This window comes from Coenobita brevimanus, chromosome 23 (assembly GCF_032717465.1).
Source record: "Coenobita brevimanus isolate Jiangsu-jjx chromosome 23, ASM3271746v2, whole genome shotgun sequence".
Lineage (NCBI taxonomy): Eukaryota > Metazoa > Arthropoda > Malacostraca > Decapoda > Coenobitidae > Coenobita > Coenobita brevimanus.
Window position 1 is genome coordinate 47,118,190 of NC_136976.1, and position 22,440 is coordinate 47,140,629.

General features: G+C 41.4%; 1 protein-coding gene and 1 pseudogene across 3 annotated transcripts in view; one reads left to right on the plus strand and one right to left on the minus strand.

The window, feature by feature from the left end:
- Nucleotides 1-15,636, plus strand: part of LOC145392959 (uncharacterized) — a 47,847-nt gene extending 32,211 nt beyond the window's left edge. For all 3 annotated transcript variants that reach the window (XM_080267252.1, XM_080267253.1, XM_080267254.1), the window contains exon 4: nt 14,866-15,636. In XM_080267252.1, coding sequence (XP_080123378.1) covers nt 14,866-14,979 — 114 coding nt within the window. In that variant the 3' untranslated portion in view covers nt 14,980-15,636. The remainder of the gene's footprint in view (nt 1-14,865) is intronic.
- Nucleotides 15,637-21,715: 6,079 nt separating this feature from the next.
- Nucleotides 21,716-21,834, minus strand: LOC145393171 (5S ribosomal RNA; annotated as a pseudogene).
- Nucleotides 21,835-22,440: the final 606 nt, after the last annotated feature.

A 22,440-nucleotide genomic window follows, 5' to 3' on the forward strand; every position in this document is an offset into this window, starting at 1 on the left:
ATCATTTTCATTCTGTGTGTTTGAGCCTATGAATGTCCTCTTCCTTTACTGTCCACATTTCACTACTGTACAGTCATAACAAAAACTACCGTTACCCCCAGGAAGGTTCGATGCGAAACGAAAGTTAGCTGGGCTATGTGGTTGGGTCCTTGCTGTTCACCCCTCGCCTATCTGCTGTTTCCATATCACAATCCCATTACTGTACAAGAGTTGGAATAATGAGCAAGAATGAGCCATATGGCGGGAAAACATAATATATTTTCCCGCCATATGGCAGGACGTGTTTACGTTACCCTGAGCGCCCCACTGGGGATTAATTATGAAACTCGCCATGTTTATTATTTTCCTACTATTCAACACTTATTAGCTATACAATACAACAAATAGATTATTTTGAAGTGTATTAAATCTCTGGGCATTGACTTTTTTTTTTTTTTTTTTTTTTTTTTTTTTAGTGTAATATGAGTGTACAAGTTTATTTGTTTGCTTTAGATGGTGGTTAAATGCTTCAGATCTATCTATCTATATACCTAGGCTGCTTCCCCCAAGGAAAGGGAGTTAGCCAAGACAGGACGACACACTCCCCATTTACTCATCCATTCAAACACATTCATTCGCATCTTAGCCCCAAAGGGGAGAACGGACAGATCCTCACCGCACCACACTGCACAAGGATCAACTTCGCAATGCAATCAGTGACATCCGCAGCAGGGCCCGACAGCAGAACTGGTTTACCCCTGCCACATCATAACAGACCCATCCCCTTACCCGCACCTGACCTGACTAGCTGATCAGACCAAATGCGGGAGAATATCCCCTCAGGGTCTGTGGACCCTCCAGGGAAACATCGTCTGTGGCATTTTGGAGCTGCAGACTGGGAGGCCCTCAGGCAGTACTTCTTTGATTTTCCCTGGAATGATTATTGCTTCCATGGCCGTGAGCCATCTGAGTGTGCCTTGCGCATTACGGAGGTTATTCTCTCGGGCATGGAAGCATACATTCCTTTCTCATATCCTTTGACTAACGCAAGAAAGCCTTGGTTTAATCACGCTTGTTCTAATGCTGTCCGCAACAAGGAGAGGGCCTACAAAAGGTACTGGTGCCAGTCCACCCCTGAATCACATCATCTTTACGTTTCTGCCCGGAATCGTGCTAAGTCTGTTCTTCGCTCTACTAAAAATAATTTCATCCATACTAAATGCTCTCAACTCTCCAACTCGAATTCTTCCCGCTCCTTCTGGCACCTTGCCAAAAATCTTTCTAACAACTTTACCTCATCATCCTTCCCTCCTCTTTTCTACTCTGATGGTTCTGTAGCTATTTCTTCTACTCATAAAGCGGATCTCTTCGCACAGACTTTCTCCTCTAATTCCACCTTAGACGATTCCGGTGCTGTTCCTCCATCACTTCCCCCCTCTGACTTCCTCATGGCTGACATTAAAATTTCTTCAGTTGATGTATTTTCTGCCATCACTGGCCTCAGTACTAACAAGGCATATGGGCCTGATGGGGTCCCTCCTGTTGTTCTCAAGAACTGTGCTTCTGTGCTTACACCCTGCCTAGGCAAACTCTTCCGCCTTTGTCTGTCATCTTGTACCTTTCCTTCTTGCTGGAAGTTTGCTCTCATTCAGCCAGTCCCAAAGAAGGGTGACCACTCCCAACCCTCCAACTATCGTCCAATTGCTTTAACGTCCTGTATTTCAAAAGTTTTCGAGTCAATTCTTAATAGAAAAATTTTAAGGCATCTTTCCTATCACAACCTTCTTTCCGATCGTCAGTATGGGTTCCGTCAGGGACGCTCCACTGGCGATCTTCTCACCTACCTTTCAGACTCCTGGTCATCCTCCTTTCGGGACTTTGGCAAAAGCTTTGCCATTGCACTTGACATCTCAAAGGCTTTTGATCGAGTCTGGCATAAATCTTTAATTTCCAAACTGCCCTCCTACGGTTTCTATCCTTCTATCTGTGCCTTCATCACTAGCTTCCTTTCTGGTCGTTCTATAGCCGCTGTTGTGGACGGCCATCATTCTTCTCCTAGATCTATCAACAGTGGTGTTCCTCAGGGCTCTGTCCTATCACCAACTGTCTTCCTTTTATTCATCAATGATCTTCTAAGCTGTACATCTAACCCTATCCACTCATACGCTGATGACTCCACCCTTCACCTTTCCATTCGGTTCCCGCAACGCCCATCTCAACAGTTACTTCAACAAACGAGATGAGGCTATGGCACACCTAATGTCTGACTTGGCTCGTATCTCTGACTGGGGTAAAAAATAATATGGTTGTCTTTAATGCATCTAAGACTCAGTTCTTACACCTATCAACCCGACAAAATCTTCCACAGGTATACCCACTAATGTTTAATAATATTCAGCTTAATCCTGCATCATCCTTGAACATGCTTGGGGTTTCGTTTACTTGGGACTTATCTTGGAAAGATCATATTACATCTCTTGTAAAATCTGCTTCCAAGAGATTGGGTGTGCTAATTTGACTCCGCTTTTTCTTTACCCCTGCACAATTGTTGACTCTATACAGGGGTTTTATCCGCCCCTGTGTGGAGTACAACTCTCATGTGTGGGGAGGCTCCCCACATACAGCTCTTCTCAATAGAGTGGAGTCAAAAGCTTTTCATCTCATTAACTCTCCTCCTCTTACTGACTCCCTTCAACCTCTGTCTCTTCGCCGCACTGTTGCATCTTTATCTCTTTTCTATCGCTACTTTAATGGTCACTGCTCCTCTGAACTGTCTGCTTGCATTCCTCCACCTCTACGACGGGTGCGTAGCACCCGTCTGGCAGCAAACTCTCATCCCTTTTCTGTCCAACTTTCTAATGCAAGAGTTATCCGTTACTCCCAGTCTTTCATTTATGCAACAGGTCAGCTCTGGAACTGTCTCCCTCTGTCTGTATTTCCTGCTGCCTATGATCTCCAGTCTTTCAAACGCAGTGTGTCCAGGCTTCTCAAAATGATCGGATCTTGAATTTGGCTCTCTATTGTGTTTTGTTTTTCTCTTGGAGGGAACTGTTACTGCGGGCTCATGGCCTTTGGTTCCTTCTTCCTCGCATAAAAAAAAAAAAAAAAAAAAATCATCACTTATTCATTCACAATTTCTCTCCATTTATTTCTGTCACGCACAGCCACTCTTCCTTGCTCAACAGACATCCCTCCCGCATCCAGCGCTCTCTTCACACTGTCCATCCATCCTATTCGTGGTCTTCCTCTCAGCCTTACACCTCTCACATCAGATCTAGTTATCTTTTTCACCAATCACTCATTATCCATTCTCTCCATATGCCCAAACCATCGCAACACCCTCTACTCAACTCTACCAGCCATCTCCCGAACAACTCCAGTTCTCCTTCGCACTTCATCATTTCGCACTCGATCCATACGCGTCACTCCACACATACTCCTCAGACACCTCATCTCCATTACATTCAAACTTCAGATGGATGCTTTAATTAGTGGCATCTATGCGTCAAAGTCTAGAAGCAGTTTTGGAAGCAGAGGGTGTGTATATTAAAATAGTGAGACTGAACTCAACATTTATTATATGGTGAAAGCAGTATATATCATTATTACATTGAAATTTACTAACTTGGCTTGTATCGGGTGAATTACTATCATATGTCTGACATGGGTACACATATTCATTGCCCGTCTGCATGTGTATTGCCAGCTCTACACTATTCTGTTATATTTTTATGTAATGAATTCTGTGCCGGATGATAAAACGTATTGTCTATGCACAGAGGCCAAACGATCTAATTAGCTTTTATTACCCCTAGCACAAATTCTAATATCTGTGTCTCACATAACCGACATTGATGGGTTTGCGGTACAAATTTTCCTGTCCCGTCATTTCACAACACTTCATTGTTGTGTCGTAGTGCATAGCTCTGAAGGGTAACGATAGTTTTTCTTATGGCTATACAATGTTACACACCTAACACGGAAGGAGAGTCCTCTCATTGTTAGGAGAGGCAACAGTTCCGTGAACTTCCTCCACTGCTCCCTTGTCCTAGCCACAGACCTAGCACCAGCCTTACCTCCAGCACATATAATGTCTCCCAAATGACAAAAGTCCACACACTCAAGAGACCCTCTAGTAAGAGCAATCCTTTCATGCCTCCAGTCTTGCATGCATTCCCCGACCCACCACACAGATGAAATCAGCATTATTTTCCAGGTTACTTTCAGCACCACTACATCTCTTTTGCACCAACTTATCACAAACACTGCACAAGATGGAGTTACTTCCCACACTGTAGTGGCAAACTGCACATGGCCACACTCCCTCTGCTTTGACAGTACCACCACCAGCCGCAGATATCATCACTTTTGTTTATTCACATTTACTCCCAAGCCTTTGTGTCCCATTCTGTCTCTCCTCTTTGTAAGTCTTTCCTTCACCTCCTTTCTCTGCAGTCAACTACAAGTCATCAGCACACAATATCGCCCATGAGAATCCATTTCTGATGCTATGTGAGAGAGCTTCAAGTGCCATGGCAAACAAGGAGGGACACAGTACTGAACCTACCTCCATGACAAAAAATATGGGACTCAAGACTGACCCAAGCACCATGACAAAAAATAAGGGACTCAAGACTAACCTCTGATGCATGCCAGCATTCATGGGAAACTCATCATTCAAATCTCCATTTACTGTCACCTGGGTGCGTGCACCCACTCTAACTCTGTTTATTAAAAATGAGAGTGAGATGCATTGTTTATTAAAAGTGAGAGTGATATGCATAGAGGGATGTGAGTAGAAATGAAAGCAGGCAACTACAGTAGACCCCTGCTATACAGGACTAAGTGGGGGGAAACCAGAGCTGAGATTTCCCCCCTGAGATGAGATTTCAAGCACATGTTTGAAAATAAATGAGTACAATAGCATATTCTAATACTGAAAATGAAAATTATACCTGTTTTACACTACCTTGGCCCATAATTTTGCCCCGTTGCAGCTTATATCTTATCCTTGTCACAGCATTTCTTCATGATTAGTACTGTACTGTACATTGTTACTGCTGTATAGTGTTATTACAAGTCTGCAGTCATGATGGGAGAGGGCAATTTCAGGCCAGGTTGGAGCAAAAAGGGTAGGAAACAAATGTGACCCATTACACCCCATTTAATGGATATTGTTTGTTATCGGCGACAGAAGTTAGGTGACTGTAGTGCCCCTTAAATCTAATATCTGCTCTGTTGGGGTCTATTAAAACGAGGGTCTACTGTACCTATGTAAGTTACGTAATGGGAGGCATTCTGGTGGCATCAGGGTGCTGTCTGCTTGAATGTTTACGGAAACGTTTTATTATTTTCAACAGAATGAGCTACAGACACGAAGAATATTTTATTACTGGATAGTAAAAGTGAGAGCGAGATGAATAGATGGATTTGAGTAGAGGCGAAAGCTTCAAAATTCTGAAATTCTGAGCCAAGTTAGTGTAAAATGTACAGTATATAGTTTTCATTTACAGTACTAGAACAAGTTACTTTAGTCACTTATTTTCCATCATGTGTTTGAATTCCCATCTAGGGGGATGACTTGGATTTTATTGAACTTTTGAGTTTATCAAACTAGGCATCCTCCCAATCAGTTCAATATAGTGAGGGCTTATGTATATATTTTTCCTGAAGCTGTGCAACAATGAATAATGGCATCAGTGGTCCCTCTTTGCATGTCATAAACTAAACTGTATGTCAACAGTATTCACTCTTTCCCCTGTTATACCTAAGGCTATCCATTACCTTCCTTATGTGGTCAGAAAGCTTATCTCTATCTGTCCATCTCTCACCAAACACTTAATCCCATAAGGGGTGGCCACAAACAAATCTCCTCCATGTTGCCCTGTCCCCTGCCATTTCGCTGCCCTGCCCTTCTCACACCCCCTTCTCATATACCTCTCCACTCCATCCCTCCATCTCATCCTTGGCCTCCCCCTCCATCTCACCCTCGTACACTCTCCTTGTTAGTCTCTCGCTCTCCATCCTCTCCACGTTGCCCAAACCACCTTAGTGTATGTTTTATGCCTCAATAATTTCTTCTTTCCAGGGCATCATCCTTCTCCTTATACACGTTTACAATCACATCTTCAGCCACTCAGCTGGGACAATACTCTCGTACACTCATATATTCATTCATTCATTCATTCAATCATCATCTTATCCTGTGTTGCCCCATGAGGAGCATAGGAGCCCGGGGCTAGGCAGGTTGGTCCTGACATATAAGATGAGAGTGACCAGCCCCACTACTGTAATCAAGTTTATCAAATCAGTAACTAAAACCATTCCTTTATCTCCTGAGGCCTTCAGCATTTTAGCATTAACTCAGACACACTCGTTGCCTTGCCCTGCCTTGAAACTTACAGTCAACTTTGTTTGAAAAGTAATACTACCTTCCAACCATTATTCACAAAGAAAATAAAATCATCCACCCATCCATCCATCCATCCATCATCCAATCCTACGTTGCTCCATGAGGAGCGTAGGAGCACGGGGCTAGGCAAGTTGTTCCTGACATTTAAGATGAGAGAGACCAGCCTCACTCATCCCTGAGTGGCATTACATTTGCAATAAACCCCAACCATCTCTTGGATGTAAACCTTCACTGGCTCAATCTGACTGGAGTGCCGTAATTACCCACTTAACCACCAGACGCCAAAATTTGGTTATATGGTTACCACCCAGCATAGTAAATGGTTTCCTGGTGTACAGGAAACCATTTGGCTTGTCACTTAGTGTAGAGTCACCCACAGGCAGAGTGTAAGAGGAAAGCATGAAGGAAAGAAAGAAGAGGGAGTGTAAAGTCACCCGTAGGCAGAAGGACGAGGAAAGAATGAAGGAAAGAAAGACAGAAGAGGATGGAAGGAAAGAAGGATGGAGGAGAGGAAAGTGCAGACACCCGTGAGCAGCACTACATCAGGTGAGTGGATGGCGAGTGCCCCCACCTACCACAGGAGCGTAATAAAAATCACTACAATACCTACTTGTGTCAAAAGTACAATGTGTTCTGTGTTAGCATATATTTTCAGTTTATATATCTCTTACTATGCATGAAAGTAATTTAATGCACAATTATTTTACCAACTGGCTCTTGCCTCTGTGATCAATGCTAAAAATCAAACAAATGTACATAAGACTGATTTCCTAAGCTTCTACTGAAGGAAGTGGGGCCGAATTATTTTCTGCATGACGAGATAAACCAGTGGAAAAAGATGAAACCTGTGGAGCTATGTTGCCTCAGATGGATTGTGGAAAATGTGGTTCTAGACCATCATATTTCGTTGAGGGCACCAGTTAGAGGAGAAAGGACTCTATCCATCTGTTTATCAGTTGCCTAGTACCTTGATTTTATAAGGGGTGGTCATAGAGAAACTGTCTCTATATTGCCCTGTCCTCTACCATTTGGCTTTTCACCTTCCAACACATCTTTTGTACACTCCATCCCTCAATCTCATCCGTGGTCTCCCCTTCCCCTTCTTCCCTTCCACCTCATGTACATACACTCTCCAAATCAGTCTCTTGTACTCCATCCTCTCCAGACAGGCAAACCATCTAATGGTATTTCTATCAATACAGGTATACTCCAGTTTAACGATGTTTTTGGTTAGATACCAATACACCAGTCCTGTATGAGACAGCCCTTGCATGTATTCAGTATGGACAGTGGGTGTTAGTGCTGAAGTGGTGACATGCAGAGGTGTGTAGTACATAGGAGGACTACTGGGCCTTGAAAGCAGGTTGTGAAGCCTATGCCCAGAGTCGGTCACATTAAAAAAAAAAAAAAAAAAAAAAAAAAAAAAAAAAAGGATAAAAACCCATCATTAGGTGGGGTATTTTAGTGCCAGCAGGTTAGGTTAAGATATAGTATAAGTGAAATATAAATATATTATGAGTGTAATTTCGTAGTTAAGAACAATTTAGTATAAGTGTAAATACAGTAATTGTAATTTAGTATAAGTGTAATATAAGTACAGGTATAGTATAAGAGTGATTTTTTGTATTGTAGGGTTAAAGTAGGAGGTAAACATCTATGTATTATGTAAATCACGTTCCGTATTGCATCAGCCAATTACACCCCCTTCCCCTTCCCCTTCACCATGAGACACGCTGGTAGCAAGGATTTGACGAGCATTTAAATTAGCCAAGACTTCATAGTTTTCCGATTGAGTAAATTCAAAGATATCCTTCAGTCCTAATCTATTTCGATAATAGAACATTAATTGACGGGTAGCCTATCAGAAAGGGAGAAGCAGTCCACAATATCCTGTGAAATGCTTACCTTGAATTTCCGATCGTTGTGTACATACCCAAGCTGAGTTTAACCAACAAAGTAACGTCCAAACCCCATAATGAAAACTTAGTATTAAATGATGAGATCATTATCATTAGTGCTCAAATTTTAACCATTGTCATACAATCTTTGTGAAATACTATGAACTCTAGAAAGGTCAATTACAGAGTAAACGACTCATAACGTAGTTTCTAAGGAATAACAGTAATCAGGGAGTTGACACCCTCAGATGTAATCGAACTACTCCCCCTAGCCTATAAAAACCAGAACACGCATTGTGCGAGTGATTCCGCGACCATCCCATGTCTCGTTCACAGGTCAGTGTTAAAATCCTTATATTTCCCCGCCCCCCCATTTACTTCCACATTAAGTTTGTTACTTATGTTGATCATTCCCTTCAAGTTGTGAGTTGTGGAGAATAGAATGAATAACAGTTGTACTCATTAGCATAATTCTTGATTTGTGATTTGGCGACCATCTCACGTCTCCTTCACAGGCCACAGCACCAACCAAATCATAGTCTGCCACCCACGTCATCACACTTACATAACTTACACTCCCCCCCCCTCCCCCCTGTTCTTTGTTTAGGCCAAGTCTAGATTTAGTTTGGGATGTAATTGGACAAATTATTGATTTTTGTTCCTTATTTCATTGAGGTATCAGACTGTGGCTGTTTATTAATATAGGGCTGATAAGTTTCTTTATTATTATTATTATTCAAGGATGGGATAATGTAATCAGAGCAATTTATATGTTATAATCTTACTCCTTAGGTTTGGGAATTTGTAAGCACTAACCCTGTTGTAACTTTCAAATCTTCTTGTCATCTGGACTGGATGATTATAGACATGTCTCATTTTTAGTAAGATAGTGGAGTTTCATAGTGCTAAGTATCGATCCTCCCCGAGTCCACCAGTGACCAAGGAGGACGGCACCTGATATAGTTAAACAGATCATCCAAAGTAAATCATTGTGAGAGGAATTAGTAATCAGAGAATTGAGAAATTGAATTTGATAACATTAGAGGTATAATGAAAAGAAATGCAACATCTTATCTTGGGTTTTCCAACTACCTTCTCTAATTAGCATGAAGTGGGCAGCCCACAAAGTGTACTAGGGAGTAAATGGACTCGTAAATCCGATCCAACCTAAACTCACGCTACTCTCTTTAAGTGGAATTCGAGCCTAACTTGTTGGTCACATTTCGACTAACTAGTTTGGACCTGTCAAAGAATAGGGAATTAAATCACTCGAGTTAGTCTTGGATTTCACACTCAACTTTAAGCTCAGTATCCTAGCGGCAGCCACGTTGGTAATTTAAAAAGGGTATTTGAAGGTCATTACACTGGTGGCTGAAGCCTTAAAGAAGATCATGCTACCCCCATTTCCTATAATCTTTACAAAATTCTGATCATTAAACTGGTGACCAAAATCTCACCACTACAGTATTGTATATTGGGTTAGTTTTAACATGTAAAGTAATGGGATGCGTTTTTCAGCCTTGGGTTCCCCCCCAGCCAAGTCAAAAGCCCATCCACATGAGCCCCAAAACAAGTTTAAAGCCAATTTAAATGGCCTAACATCTGTAAAAGAAGCTAGCCTAAGTCTGTAAATAACTTTAAAACCGACAAACAAAATCTGAAAATCATCAAATGTGTCTGGAAAAAATTAAACTTAGTAAACTGTACCCCAAAATGACAGTGTTCACCCCACCTATGGCTAAAGCACATTAATCTAAGTCTAAAAACTGTTTATAAATCAATCTAAACACACAATTTTAGTCCAAAATATAATCAGAATCAGTAAAAAAAAAAAAATCAAAACCCATCGTTAAACTGGGGTTTGGCCATCATTAGGTGTGGTATGGTGGTATTTCTACCTCCATTGTTAAGCCGGGGTATCGCATCTAGGGGTATCATAGATCGGGGTATTACTGTACTTTCAGTCACATCCACATCAATACTATCATGCACCTTTACTTTTACTTACTCATTTGCCTGTCTGTCTCTCCTTGTAATTCCAGATGCTCCTCTCAAAATACTCATTTCCACTGCTCCCACTCTTGACTAGTGTCCTTCCAAGAGGATCCAAGCATTACTTTTATATATTAGAGTGAGGATCACAGTACAGTCGGGCCTTGCTGTGTGATGAATCACTAGAATGATGTATAAGTTTTACCCAGCCTCACTAAGTGATCGCAAGAATCACTTTAGTGATGGCTGGTGCCAAGATCTGCTCACACCAGGTCAGCCAGCCAACCAAAATAAGTCCAGTCATCACAGTGACATCACATGCTATCCACCACAATGACATATTCCACTCATTCAGTCTTCCTCAAAGTTTTTACTTTCTGTGACTTGCATGTACTGTATTTATTATATTCATTTTATTTCCCTGTGAAATCCTGTTCTTCGTTTATACTTCTTTCATTCGCTTTTTAGTTTACTTATACTACAGTAAAAGTCCTGTCATTTGGCATCTAGTCTTATGGTATTTCCGGTCTTTCGGTGGTTTAATAAATAGTCCCATTATGAAAGCTCTCTGCTTTTTTTGGCACATATACTGGGCCAATCAACACCTGCGATGAGGTTGCCGTTGCTGCTGGTACCTGTGTGCCCAGAGTTGTCAGTTTGGTGCAATTGGCGCTAGATCTAGCACTTTTTGTAATAATGTAGCATTTCTTAATAATTTAGGACCAGTACATATTAGATTTCTTTTATATCTGGTGCATTTTGAAGTCCAATTTAGCTCAAAAATTTGAACAGTTTAGTGCGTTTGAGAGTTGAGCTTAGCATTTTTGAAGATTTCTGCTTGCCAACACTGCATGCGCTGTCGACCATCATGGCTCGTGAGTGTCTAGCTTTGTGAGCGGGACCTTTTGAAAGTTTGGAAACTTTGTCTTGCTATTTTATGGTGTTCATATGTAAATACACCTGGGTTAGGGTAAGTTCATATGAATTGTATCATCTCTATCTATCTATTGCCAGACGCCTCAATCCCGTTTGGGGTGGCCACAAACAAATCGCCTCCACGTCCTCCTGTTCCCCGCCATTTCACTGCCCTGCTCCCAACTCACACCCCCCTCTCTCATATACCTCTCCAACCCAGCCCTCCATCTCATCCTCGGTTCCCCTTCCCTCTTCCCCCCTCCACCTCACTCACATACACTCTCTTCGTCAGTCTTTCACCCTCCATCCTCTCCACTTGGCCAAACCACCTCAGTGTGTTCCTCATAACACTTCCTATCACATCCACATCCACACCACAACGCTCCTTTATATCCTCATTTGTCAGCCTGTCTCTCCATGTGATTCCACAGGCTCCTCTCAAATAACTCATTTTCACTGCTCTCACTCTTGACTTATGTCCTTCCAACAACGTCCAAGCTTCACTTCCATACGTTAGAGTTGGTATCACAATACAGTAACCCCTCCAATATCCGGATCAATAGAGCCATAGGCAGGTCCGGATAGTGGTCCTGTCCGGATATTGGGCCCCAGCTTATGGACTTGTACTTATGGACCCTAACTCTGAAAAACACCTATACAACTCCCTCTGGACATGCATTGCACCTATTTAAGACCCAAATCACACCAATAAGGGACATAAAAGACTGAAATAAATGCAAAAGAACCATAAAATGAGGTTTTAGAGGTGAGTTTATACAATATTAAACATTCTGGGTACTTACAAATCCCTTGCTCTTGGACTGGTTTGAACCACCAGTTTGCAGTCCACAGTTAATCCTCTGCACTCTAAATTCTAATTTCTTAACACTGCACAACACTGTAAATTCCCGTGTGTTCTAGTGGCAAGGTATTGCAGTTTATTCACTGTTTATTTAAAAAAAACAAGCACCTGTGGCTTGCACTGTTATGAGTGTCTGCTCTCCATCGGAGTTAAGCTGTGACTGTTGATGTTGGTGGGGTAACAGAGTTGCCAGATCGCAACAGCCACATTACCAGTCTCCTCAACTTTCATTGTCAAATATAACTTTTCATTACCAAATTCGTAAAGCTAGCATATATTCTTCACTAATTATATATACAAGTGGAAATACATGTAATCACTCTCCTTATAACTAACACCATGTTGATTATTTTCACACTATGTAGGGTAGCAGATTAATCAGAGAGAGCAAACAATCCACCATCTCCATCCTGTGTATCCTCATACATGTGAAAAATCCATTTGGTAATGCATTATTCTATTTCATTACCAAACGAATTTTTCATTACCAAATTGGCCCACAATTGGTAATGAAAAATACCAAATGGCAACCTGACAGGGGAGGGGGGAGGGGGAGGAAGGAAGGGGTGAAGGGACCATGGTGTAACAGCTGTTTGGCGCCAGGCGGGAATTTCAAATTATGGGAGGGAAAAAAGTCAGATTTTTTTCGAATTTTTTGCGGTTTTTGGCCCATTTTGGGAATATTGGATCCCAGGAGGATTATGTCCGGTTAGTGGGGATGTTCATATATTGGGCGTTCGGATATTAGAGGGATTACTGTCATGCAGTAACTTTTTCACATCCATGCTCATTTCCCTGTTTCTTATCACTGCTTTCAAAGAACCAGCAACCTTTCTTCCCTGCTGTACCCTTTCAAGCACTTCACCCTCCAAACCTCCATCCTGACTCATCACACTACCCAAGTACTTAAACGTACTCACATTTTCCAATTCCTCACCATCCAACCTCGCTGTACATTCACTGACTTCACCTCTCTCAAAGACCATCACTTTACTCTTCCCTACATTCACCTTTAGATTCCGTTTCTTACACACTCTCCCAAACTCATCCACCAAGCCTTGCAGCTCCCCTTCGTCTTCACTCAACAACACAGTATCATCAGCAAACAACAGTACAGGGAGTTTCCAAACACTACCCTCTCTCACCAGGGCCACTCCAACATTCACTACTCTACCTTGCACTTCTTTTATTACCCCATCCATGAACAGATTGAACAACCATGGAGACATGACACATCCCTGTTTCAACCCAACCTCCAAAGAGAAAAATTCACTTAGTTCACTATCACATGCATTGCAGCCTTAGCACCATCATACATACTCTTCACAGCATTCAACAACTTCCCATCCACTCCATATATTCTTAATACTTTCCACAATCCTTGTCTATCGACCCTATCATGTGCTTTCTCCAAATCCATGAATGCCGCATACAACTTCTTTCCCGTCTCTAGAAACTTTTCCACTAAAGATCTAAGAATGAATATCTGATCTACACAACCTCTTCCCTTCCTAAATCCTCCCTGTTCTTCTCCAACTAATTCCTCTGTTCTTTCTCTAACTCTGTCAATAAGTATCCTACCATACACTTTTCCTGTTATTCTAAGAAGACAAATGCCCCTTTGAGTACCACACACTTCTTTTTCCCCATTTCCTTTGTACAAGGGAATAATTATACCTGACTTCCAATCATCCAGGACTCTACCTTCCTTCCAGGCCAATCTGCACATCATCCACATCCATTCTACTACTATCTCTCCCCCATGCTTCAGCATTTCACCACACACTCCATCAGTTCCTGGGGCTTTCCCCAATTTCACTTTCTTCATTGCTTCCACAACTTCTATCCTTCTAATTTCTTCCTGTCTTCTCACCTCCCTCCTTCTCCCAGCCATTCCCCAGCCACTTATACTCTTACTTCCATCCTGTATTGTATCATTAAATACATTAAATATAAGTTGCTTATTTAAATATTTTGTGTTTAGAGTTTACCAATAATACTTGCTAGTCACTGTGATTGCATTGGGGTGACTGACCATGATTGCTAGAAACTTTTTGGCAGGTTTTCCAGGTTATCCAACAGTTTCTGCTCTTTCTACACCTGCTTGGTCCCAAAGATGCTGAATAAGAGAACTTTTACTGTATAATAGTTCTTATGTAGAATACAGTAAGTCTAATACCTACAATAAATGGTGGCCAGCATACCTTAAGGAATGCAGGATGGTCTCTGCACAGCTGTAGTACACTGAAATACTGCACTTCTGTGCAGATTCCCAGGATGACTAATGAACATACAAGAACACAGCATCTCTCCAAGTTCGTTATTGGCTGAACTTGGCTCTTCTGGTTGTTTTCCTACATGTACCCTGTACTTTTTTGTGTGGGTGGCCGTTGACCAAAAACCTCGTCTCACTGAACCCATGTTATAACTGCCTTGCCATATGATAAATCACTGTGCAGTGGGTAGCCACATGATGCAACCCCATTGTATAACGAGAACCGACTTTACTCTCATGCATCGCCCTTTATTTTTATTTACTTCCATGCTCATTTTTCTATCGTGCTGTGCCGTTCCAAGCACTTCATCGCCAGCTATAATCCTCAGCACTTACATGTTGTGTAGGAGCCATAAAGCATCTTAAAGTATAAGTGCTGGCAGTGGGATTGTCACAACTCTGTACCACTACAAAGATGTTTTAGTAGCTTTGATAGCCTACAGGGAATTCATGAATAGGATTTTCTCTGCTTTATTACCTTGGAAATAACACAGACTGTAGATAAGTGATACATAATTTTTGAAATTACCAGGTACCTCGAGTCTTCGTAGGTGGCAAGTGTATTGGTGGAGGAACAGAAACACGACAGCTGCACGAAGAAGGGAAGCTCTTGGATATGGTAAAGGCTTGTGAGGAAGGATCATAACATTAATTAAGTGTTATATCATAACAAGCGTCTTTTGAGGTTTACGAAAGGAATTCTACTTGATCAGCTTGTTCTTGTAAGAGATGAGTACTCTCACTCCTGTTTGATGTTGCACATTGATTTTGTTGCTTTTAAAGTACAGTATAGGTGAATCTCCCATTATAGCAGAGTGATATACATCAAAACCACCCTTCCAGGGCTTCAGTCACAGATTTAGCACTATTTCCACTTCATGTCATCTGTATTGCTCATGTACAGTACAGAGTTGCTGTTCTGTAACAAGTGCAGTAGCCTGCAGAAATCCATGTGTTGTTGGTAATCAGTGTTCTTTTATAATAATATCCATGGATTCTACATAGTGACAGCAGTATACTGTCCAGTACAGGAGTATACTGCCCAGTACAAGTGCACAGTGTTCTACAGCAGTTGAAAGCCTATTCCCTAGTTTTTCCCTGTTAATTTATTTATTTATTTATTTATTTATTTTTTATTAATCTGCTGTTCTAGATTTTCATTTCTTCTAAAGCAGTGTTTCCCAAAGTTACCAAACTGTAAATTGGCAGTTGCTAAAGGTGCAGTTTGGTCATATAAATTATAATACAGCTTATTAGAAAAGTCAGTATAATTTATAATACAGCTTATTAGAAAAGTCAGTATAATTTATAATACAGCTTATTAGAAAAGTCAGTATAATTTATAATACAGCTTATTAGAAAAGTCAGTGTAATAGAAGACACTACCATTTCACAAACACTTTACCCACATGCCACACCGCTACACCTGACATAGCCAGTCTTTCGTACATCCACACTTCACACTGTCCCACCTGCTGTGGCAGTAATTATAACACCTTGAATATTGTCACTATAATATGTACAGTTGACAAAAAGGTATCTTGCTGGAAGGATCCGGTGATATCTTAGTGAACACTAGCTCGTGATGTTCCCAAGACAATTGACCCTTCAGCAACAATGACATTGGTTTTCATTTTAATTGTGCTGTGACCAGACAGTTTTACTCACCTCTTGCTGTATTTTGAACCGGAAATATTAACTCTTTCATCACTGGTGGTACTTAACCCTAGATAGGTAATGTTTCTGACTTAACATATTTAGGTAATGTGGTGTCTGACAGACCCCAACATTAAAAAATAACAAAAAATAAAGATACACTGCATTTACAGTATTTGGAAATCCCTATTTCTGCGTAAAACTAGATCATATTTCTTTATTTTAATTTAAAAAAAAAAAGTCCATTTTTCACTATGCTTTTTTTAAAAAATAAAAACTTCCATTTCTTTTTACACTTTTTTTTTTTTTTTTTTTAATTGCTCTATGAAAGCTGCAAGGTTTCTTCTTCCAGAGGTGGGTGGTTCACACATCACCAAAGGTGGGAACTCCTTTTGAGAAATGGAGAAACAAAGCAAATGAATATTTCACTGGAAATAGAGGAAGTACAAAATCACATACAAATTTCTACGTATTTTTGGCTACCTTCAGTTACCACTTCCTCATATGCATATTTTTCATACATCCAGGGCTCCATTTTTAGTCTGTATATACTGCAAACATCTGTTAACATGACAATCCATGAAAAAAAAAAATCTTTTACCTGCACTAGTATCAAATTGCACACACCGGGCACTGACAGTGGAGGCAGCAGGAACACTCCTTTCCCATCTGCAGTGACTGCAGTTAGATACTTGTGCAAGTAAAAGTTTTTTTCATGGATTGTCATGTTAACAGATGTTTGCAGCATATGCAGACTAAAAATGGAGCCCTAGATGTAAAAAATATCCATATGAGGAAGTGGTAACAATGTTACATGAATGGTAATCTGGGGTCTCTCAGACCCGAACAAGTTACGTGTTAGGTGATCTGGGGTCTGAGAAACCCCAATGGCCCTATAAGGCCAAATTAGAGCCAGATACAGAAATGACCCTACTGTTCCCATGAAGGTCATCAAGAGTCTGGAGGGTACTGGGAAGGACAAGTTTTTTGGATTAAAAAAAATAAACACCACATGCAAAAGAAAGCCTCTGGGGTCCGTCAGACCCCACATTATCTATCGAGGGTTAAGTTGAATATACAATAATTGCATGATGGTGGGGTGCTTAAACTGAAAAAGATGTCATCACACTGCAATAGTCATTGTCTGTGGTGTCAGACTTTTGCGTGTTGTGAGCGGACATAATTATTTGATTGTACAGGGGATAAAGACTGAAGATCGTTGAAACTAAAGCAATTAATCCAAGTGTTTTATGAGTACAATTTTATCATCTGTATAAGACATTCTACATGTTCTCTGTTCATTCAAAATATTAATGATGTTTGAGAGTCTTGTATTGTCACCTTTTCACACTAAGAGAAGTAATGAAGTTTTGCTGTTCACTCACTTATCAATTTTTGTATTAGTGACTGTATATTGTAACCAGATCTTTGAACACAGTATTTTCATCTGTTCTGTTGCCTGATGCTACATAGTACAGTAGAAGTCCTATTTTTCGGCATCTATGGGACCAGGCTAGTGCCGAAAAATCAAAATTGCCGAATTATCAAAAACCCTACCCACTCAATACCTTATATGTTTCGGTGAACACTATCATCACCACTCATATCATTACAAATATGCTTGGAGAGAGTACTGTATACTGTTTGATATTGTACAATACTGTAATGAATACAGTACTATACATGAATATGAAATATAAAGAAATTAGTGAACATACTGTATTTAAATGTAATGGTACAGTAGGCCTACAAGTTCACATGCACTTTCCTAAACTTATAGTAGGTTCCTTAATTACATATGTACAATAGAAGGGGTTGATTGGACTCTGCTACTGCTGGAAGAAGTCCCCAGCAGTAGAGGGTCCTCATGGAGAATTTCAAGACTGTCGAAAAAAATCGGAAAATCTGCCGAATGATCAGAGATTTTTGTAAATGGGACTATTTCTCAAAACTGCCGAAATGTCAGATTTGCCGGGGAATTGGATGCCGAAGAATTGGACTTTTACTGTATGTAGCATCAGGCAACTATTTAGCATCACAGCAACAACTGCTCAGTCAGTGAGAGTTCACTGGCCTTCAGATAATGTGTCATTTCACCTGGTATTGAATAGACCCAAAGTTAAGGTGACCAGATTTATTGGAGCTAAAAGCGGGACGCACGCGCGTGCGTGCGTGCATGTGTGTGTGTAGATAGATAGACAGATAGATATAGATAGATAGATAGAAAGATAGATATTGACTAATGTGACAGCAACCGCTGCTGCACTACAGCTCTAACTGAGGCTGCTAATGAAACACTAACGTCTCCTACAAACTCTGAACATACCACACGGTACAGTGACTGGGTCAACCAAAGTCACCAGCTAGTGAGCATTACAGATATTATATTAATAATTTGGTATCTCATTTGATTAGAATTATGCATAATTTTTCTACTTCATCCTAATTTCATAAAAGAAGGTCATGTTATATCTAATGCAAGAGTAAGTTTCTAAAGGCGGGACAATTAAGATAATTTGCTCAAAAAGCGGGACATTCTAGTCACAATTAAAAAAGCGGGACAGACGTCCAAAAAGCGGGACTGTCCTGCCTAAAAGCGGGACTCTGGTCACCTTACCCAAAGTTCATTTTAACCCTGTGTTTTAAGACATCTCTCCTTAAACTGCATTATGATCATCTGATAGCAAGAAAATGTAAAAAAGATGTCATCTTACTGAAGGAATTAATTAAACTATTTCACCCAGTTACAGAACAGAGACAACCCAATTTGTACTGCATGAAAATCATTGGAGGGCAGCAAAAATTAAATATCATTGTAGTGAATAAATTAATGAAACTCCTCTATCCCCAGCATTATGAAACATCCCTCCAATGCAGAATAGTATTATATAAATCATCATCATCATCATCATCCAGACCTCCTTTCCCACCCAAGGGCAGGGTGAGGAGTAGCAATGTCCAGACAGCACAAACTTGCCTAATCCAAAATAGGCCACACCTCATTCACTTATCATTCAAGCCTCCGGAATCCTGGCTGTACCGGATACGCCAAAAACATTCACCACATTCTGCAGCTTCACACAGCGTATCCGATTGAGTCAATCTGGACGCCACCATGCTCACAAGGGGTGCCAAAATCCCTGATCATTCACTTCTCACCGACTTTCAAACCTCTCTTCCTCACACACTCATCCACCATCTCTCTCCACCTTCTCCTTGGCATACCTCACCTCCTCCCTCCTTCAAATTTGCTTAGGTATACCTTTTTTACTACTCTATCATTATCCATTCTTTCCACATGACCGTACCATCTCAGGACACTCTCTTCGATTCTAGTGTCCACTGACTTCCTCACTCCACACCTTTCACGAATCACATTATTTCATATCCTATCTACCCTCTGTACACCACATACGTTCCTCAACAGTCCCATCTCCACTGCTCTTACTCTTGACTTTTCATTTTCATGCTACACCATAGTCTCACACCCATCTGTTAGAGTTGGCACTAACACTTCCTCATGTAAGCCTCATGCAGCTGCAACACTCAAGCCTCTGTTTCTTATCAAAGCCTTCATTGCATCAGCCACTTTTCTTCCTTGTGTCACTCAACTTTCAACTTCTTTTGCACATTTTCCTCTCTTTTCTATCACTGTTCCCAAGTATTTGAACTCTCTCACCAATTCCAGTCTCTCTCCATTCACTGTGACACCACATTGGGAGTCACCTTCTCTCTCAATAACCATCACTTTACTCTTCTCTACTTTTACTCTCAAGGCACGACGCTCACAGACATCAGCAAAACTCTGCACTAGCCTACCAAGTTCTTGTCTGATACTTGCAAGCAGTACTGCATCATTAGCATACAACAAATTTGAAATATTCCATCCATCACCATTCATTACCATAGCCATCCCTCTCTCCATTACTCGTGTTTTTAATTCTCACATCACCCCATCCATATATATATTGAACAACCAAGGGTACATCACACAACCTTGTCACATGCCCACACCAATCATGAACCACTCACTTAGATGCCCATTAACCCTTACACATGCTTCGTTGCCATCATAAAAACTCTTGACAGCACCTAACAGCTTACCATCTACACCATACATGGGCAAAACTTTCCACAATCCCTCTCTGTCTACTTTGTCGTATGCTTTTTCCAGATCCTTGAATACCATATACACCTTATGGTCCTTCTCACAAGCCTTCTCTGCTACCTGTCTCACTGCAAATACTTGATCCACACATCCTTCCACTCCTAAAGCCACCCTGTTCATCACTCACTAAGACTTCTGATATCTCTCTTACTTTCTCTATAATAATTCTTCCATATACCTTCCCTACCACAGTCAGTAAACTTATATGCCTTGATAATTCTTGCATATAAATCACCTGGTGATAACATCATCATCATCATCCAGACCTCCTTCCCACCCTAGGGCAGGGTGAGGAGCAGCAATGTCCAGACAGCCAAAATTTGCCCAGTCCAACGGGCCACGCTTCCATTCACTCACCATTCAAGCCTCTGGAATCCTGGCTTTGTCTGATATGCCAGAAACATTATAACAATACTGTTAAAAGGCATCATTGTAATTAAGAGTCAAACTTTTAAGTCTCTCTATCTATCTATTGCCAGACGCCTCAGTCCCGTTCGGGGTGGCCACAAACAAATCACCTCCACGTCGCCCTGTCCTCTGCCATTTCACTGCCCCGCTCCCAACTCACACCCCCCTCTCTCATATACCTCTCCACCCCATCCCTCCATCTCATCCTCGGTCTCCCCCTCCCTCTTCCCCTCTCCACCCCACTCACATTCACTCTCTTCGTCAGTCTTTCACCCTCCATCCTCTCCACATGGCCAAACCACCTCAGTGTATTCCTCCTAACGCTTCCTATCACATCCACATCCACACCATAACGCTCCTTTATATCCTCATTTGTCAGCCTGTCTCTCCATGTGACTCCACAGGCTCCTCTTAAATAACTCATTTCCACTGCTCTCACTCTTGAATTGTGTCCTTCCAACAACGTCCAAGCTTCACTTCCCTATGTTAGAGTTCGTATCACAATACTGTCACGTAGTAACCTTTTCACTTCCATGCTCACTTCCCTGCTTCTTATCACTGCTTTCAAGGAATGAGCAACCTTTCTTCCCTGTTGTACCCTTTCAAGCAATTCGCCCTCCAAACCTCCATCCTTACTCATCACACTACCCAAGTACAGTAGGATCTCACCAATAACGTCTAATTGGTGCCAGAAAAACGCCGTTATTAGTGAAAACGTTATTTGCCTGACATTAAAATACGTGTATAAAGGGTTTATTGGTGCTGCCACTCCAGGACTTTTATCCACTTTTCCCACCTGGAGCCCTCCTATCACTACTTTTTTTTTAGCTGAAAAAATAAGATTAGTTATTAAATCATCATGAGTAATATAAAACTCACCTTGAAGAAGTTATGAGGTGTTTGGTATGATGATTGTTTCGAGGCTTGCACAGGGACGCAACTGCAGCATACCCCCGACCCCTCACTGGCCTCGTCCCTACTCCTGCCTCACTCCAGGGTCACCCACTTCCATCAACACTTCATTCATCATTCATTCATTGCCAGACGCCATGTATCCCAAACGGGGTGGCCAAGGGCTTAGAGTTAATTGTTTTACAGGGAGGGGCACTAATCCTCCACCAACCCCACTTGACACGTAGGGAGAACGTTATGCCAACAGCATCTGGTGTTCCCAGGCAGTCACCCATCCAAGTACTAACCAGACCCAATGTTGCTTAACTTCGCTGATCGGACGGGAAGCAGTGTACTCAACGTGGTATAAACCCCATAAAGTCAAAATCTTTAAGAAGTCCCCAGTGTCATCATCTACTGAACCCTGCTCTGTTGTTCTTTCTTGGCTGGCTAGCTTTGTGAAAGAAACTGAGTGATGAGTGACTGATGGTGGGCATTCACTTGATTGTGATACTGTTTCTGGTATTTTCCTGAAATCTGATTTACAATCCAATCATTAGTCATTAATTCTGATGGCCACTCTCTCTGTCTCAGCAGACTTGAGTTGTGGGTGGAGTGCCGACCAGGCATGTTTAATGGTTGCCAATGTTGTATTATTCCAAGCATTGATGAAGAAATTTACGGCCTGTCGAATGTTATATTTCTTCCAGGATGCAGCAACAGTAATTATGTTTTGGGTTGCAGGTATACCAGGTGGAGCAGGTGAGTCACGTGGGGCTGTGGAGGTGGAGGGGGAGGCAGATTGTGAGTCAGATAGGGCAGAGGAGGTGGAGGGGACGGTGGTGGGCGAGTCAGGGGACGTGGTGAGGGGAGGATCCTCCATCTCCTCCTGACTACTGCTCAAATTTTCGGCGATTTCCTTCATCTTTTCTTGTTTGTCCGTTTCATTCCTCATCTTTTTATGGACATATTTGCAGATTATCA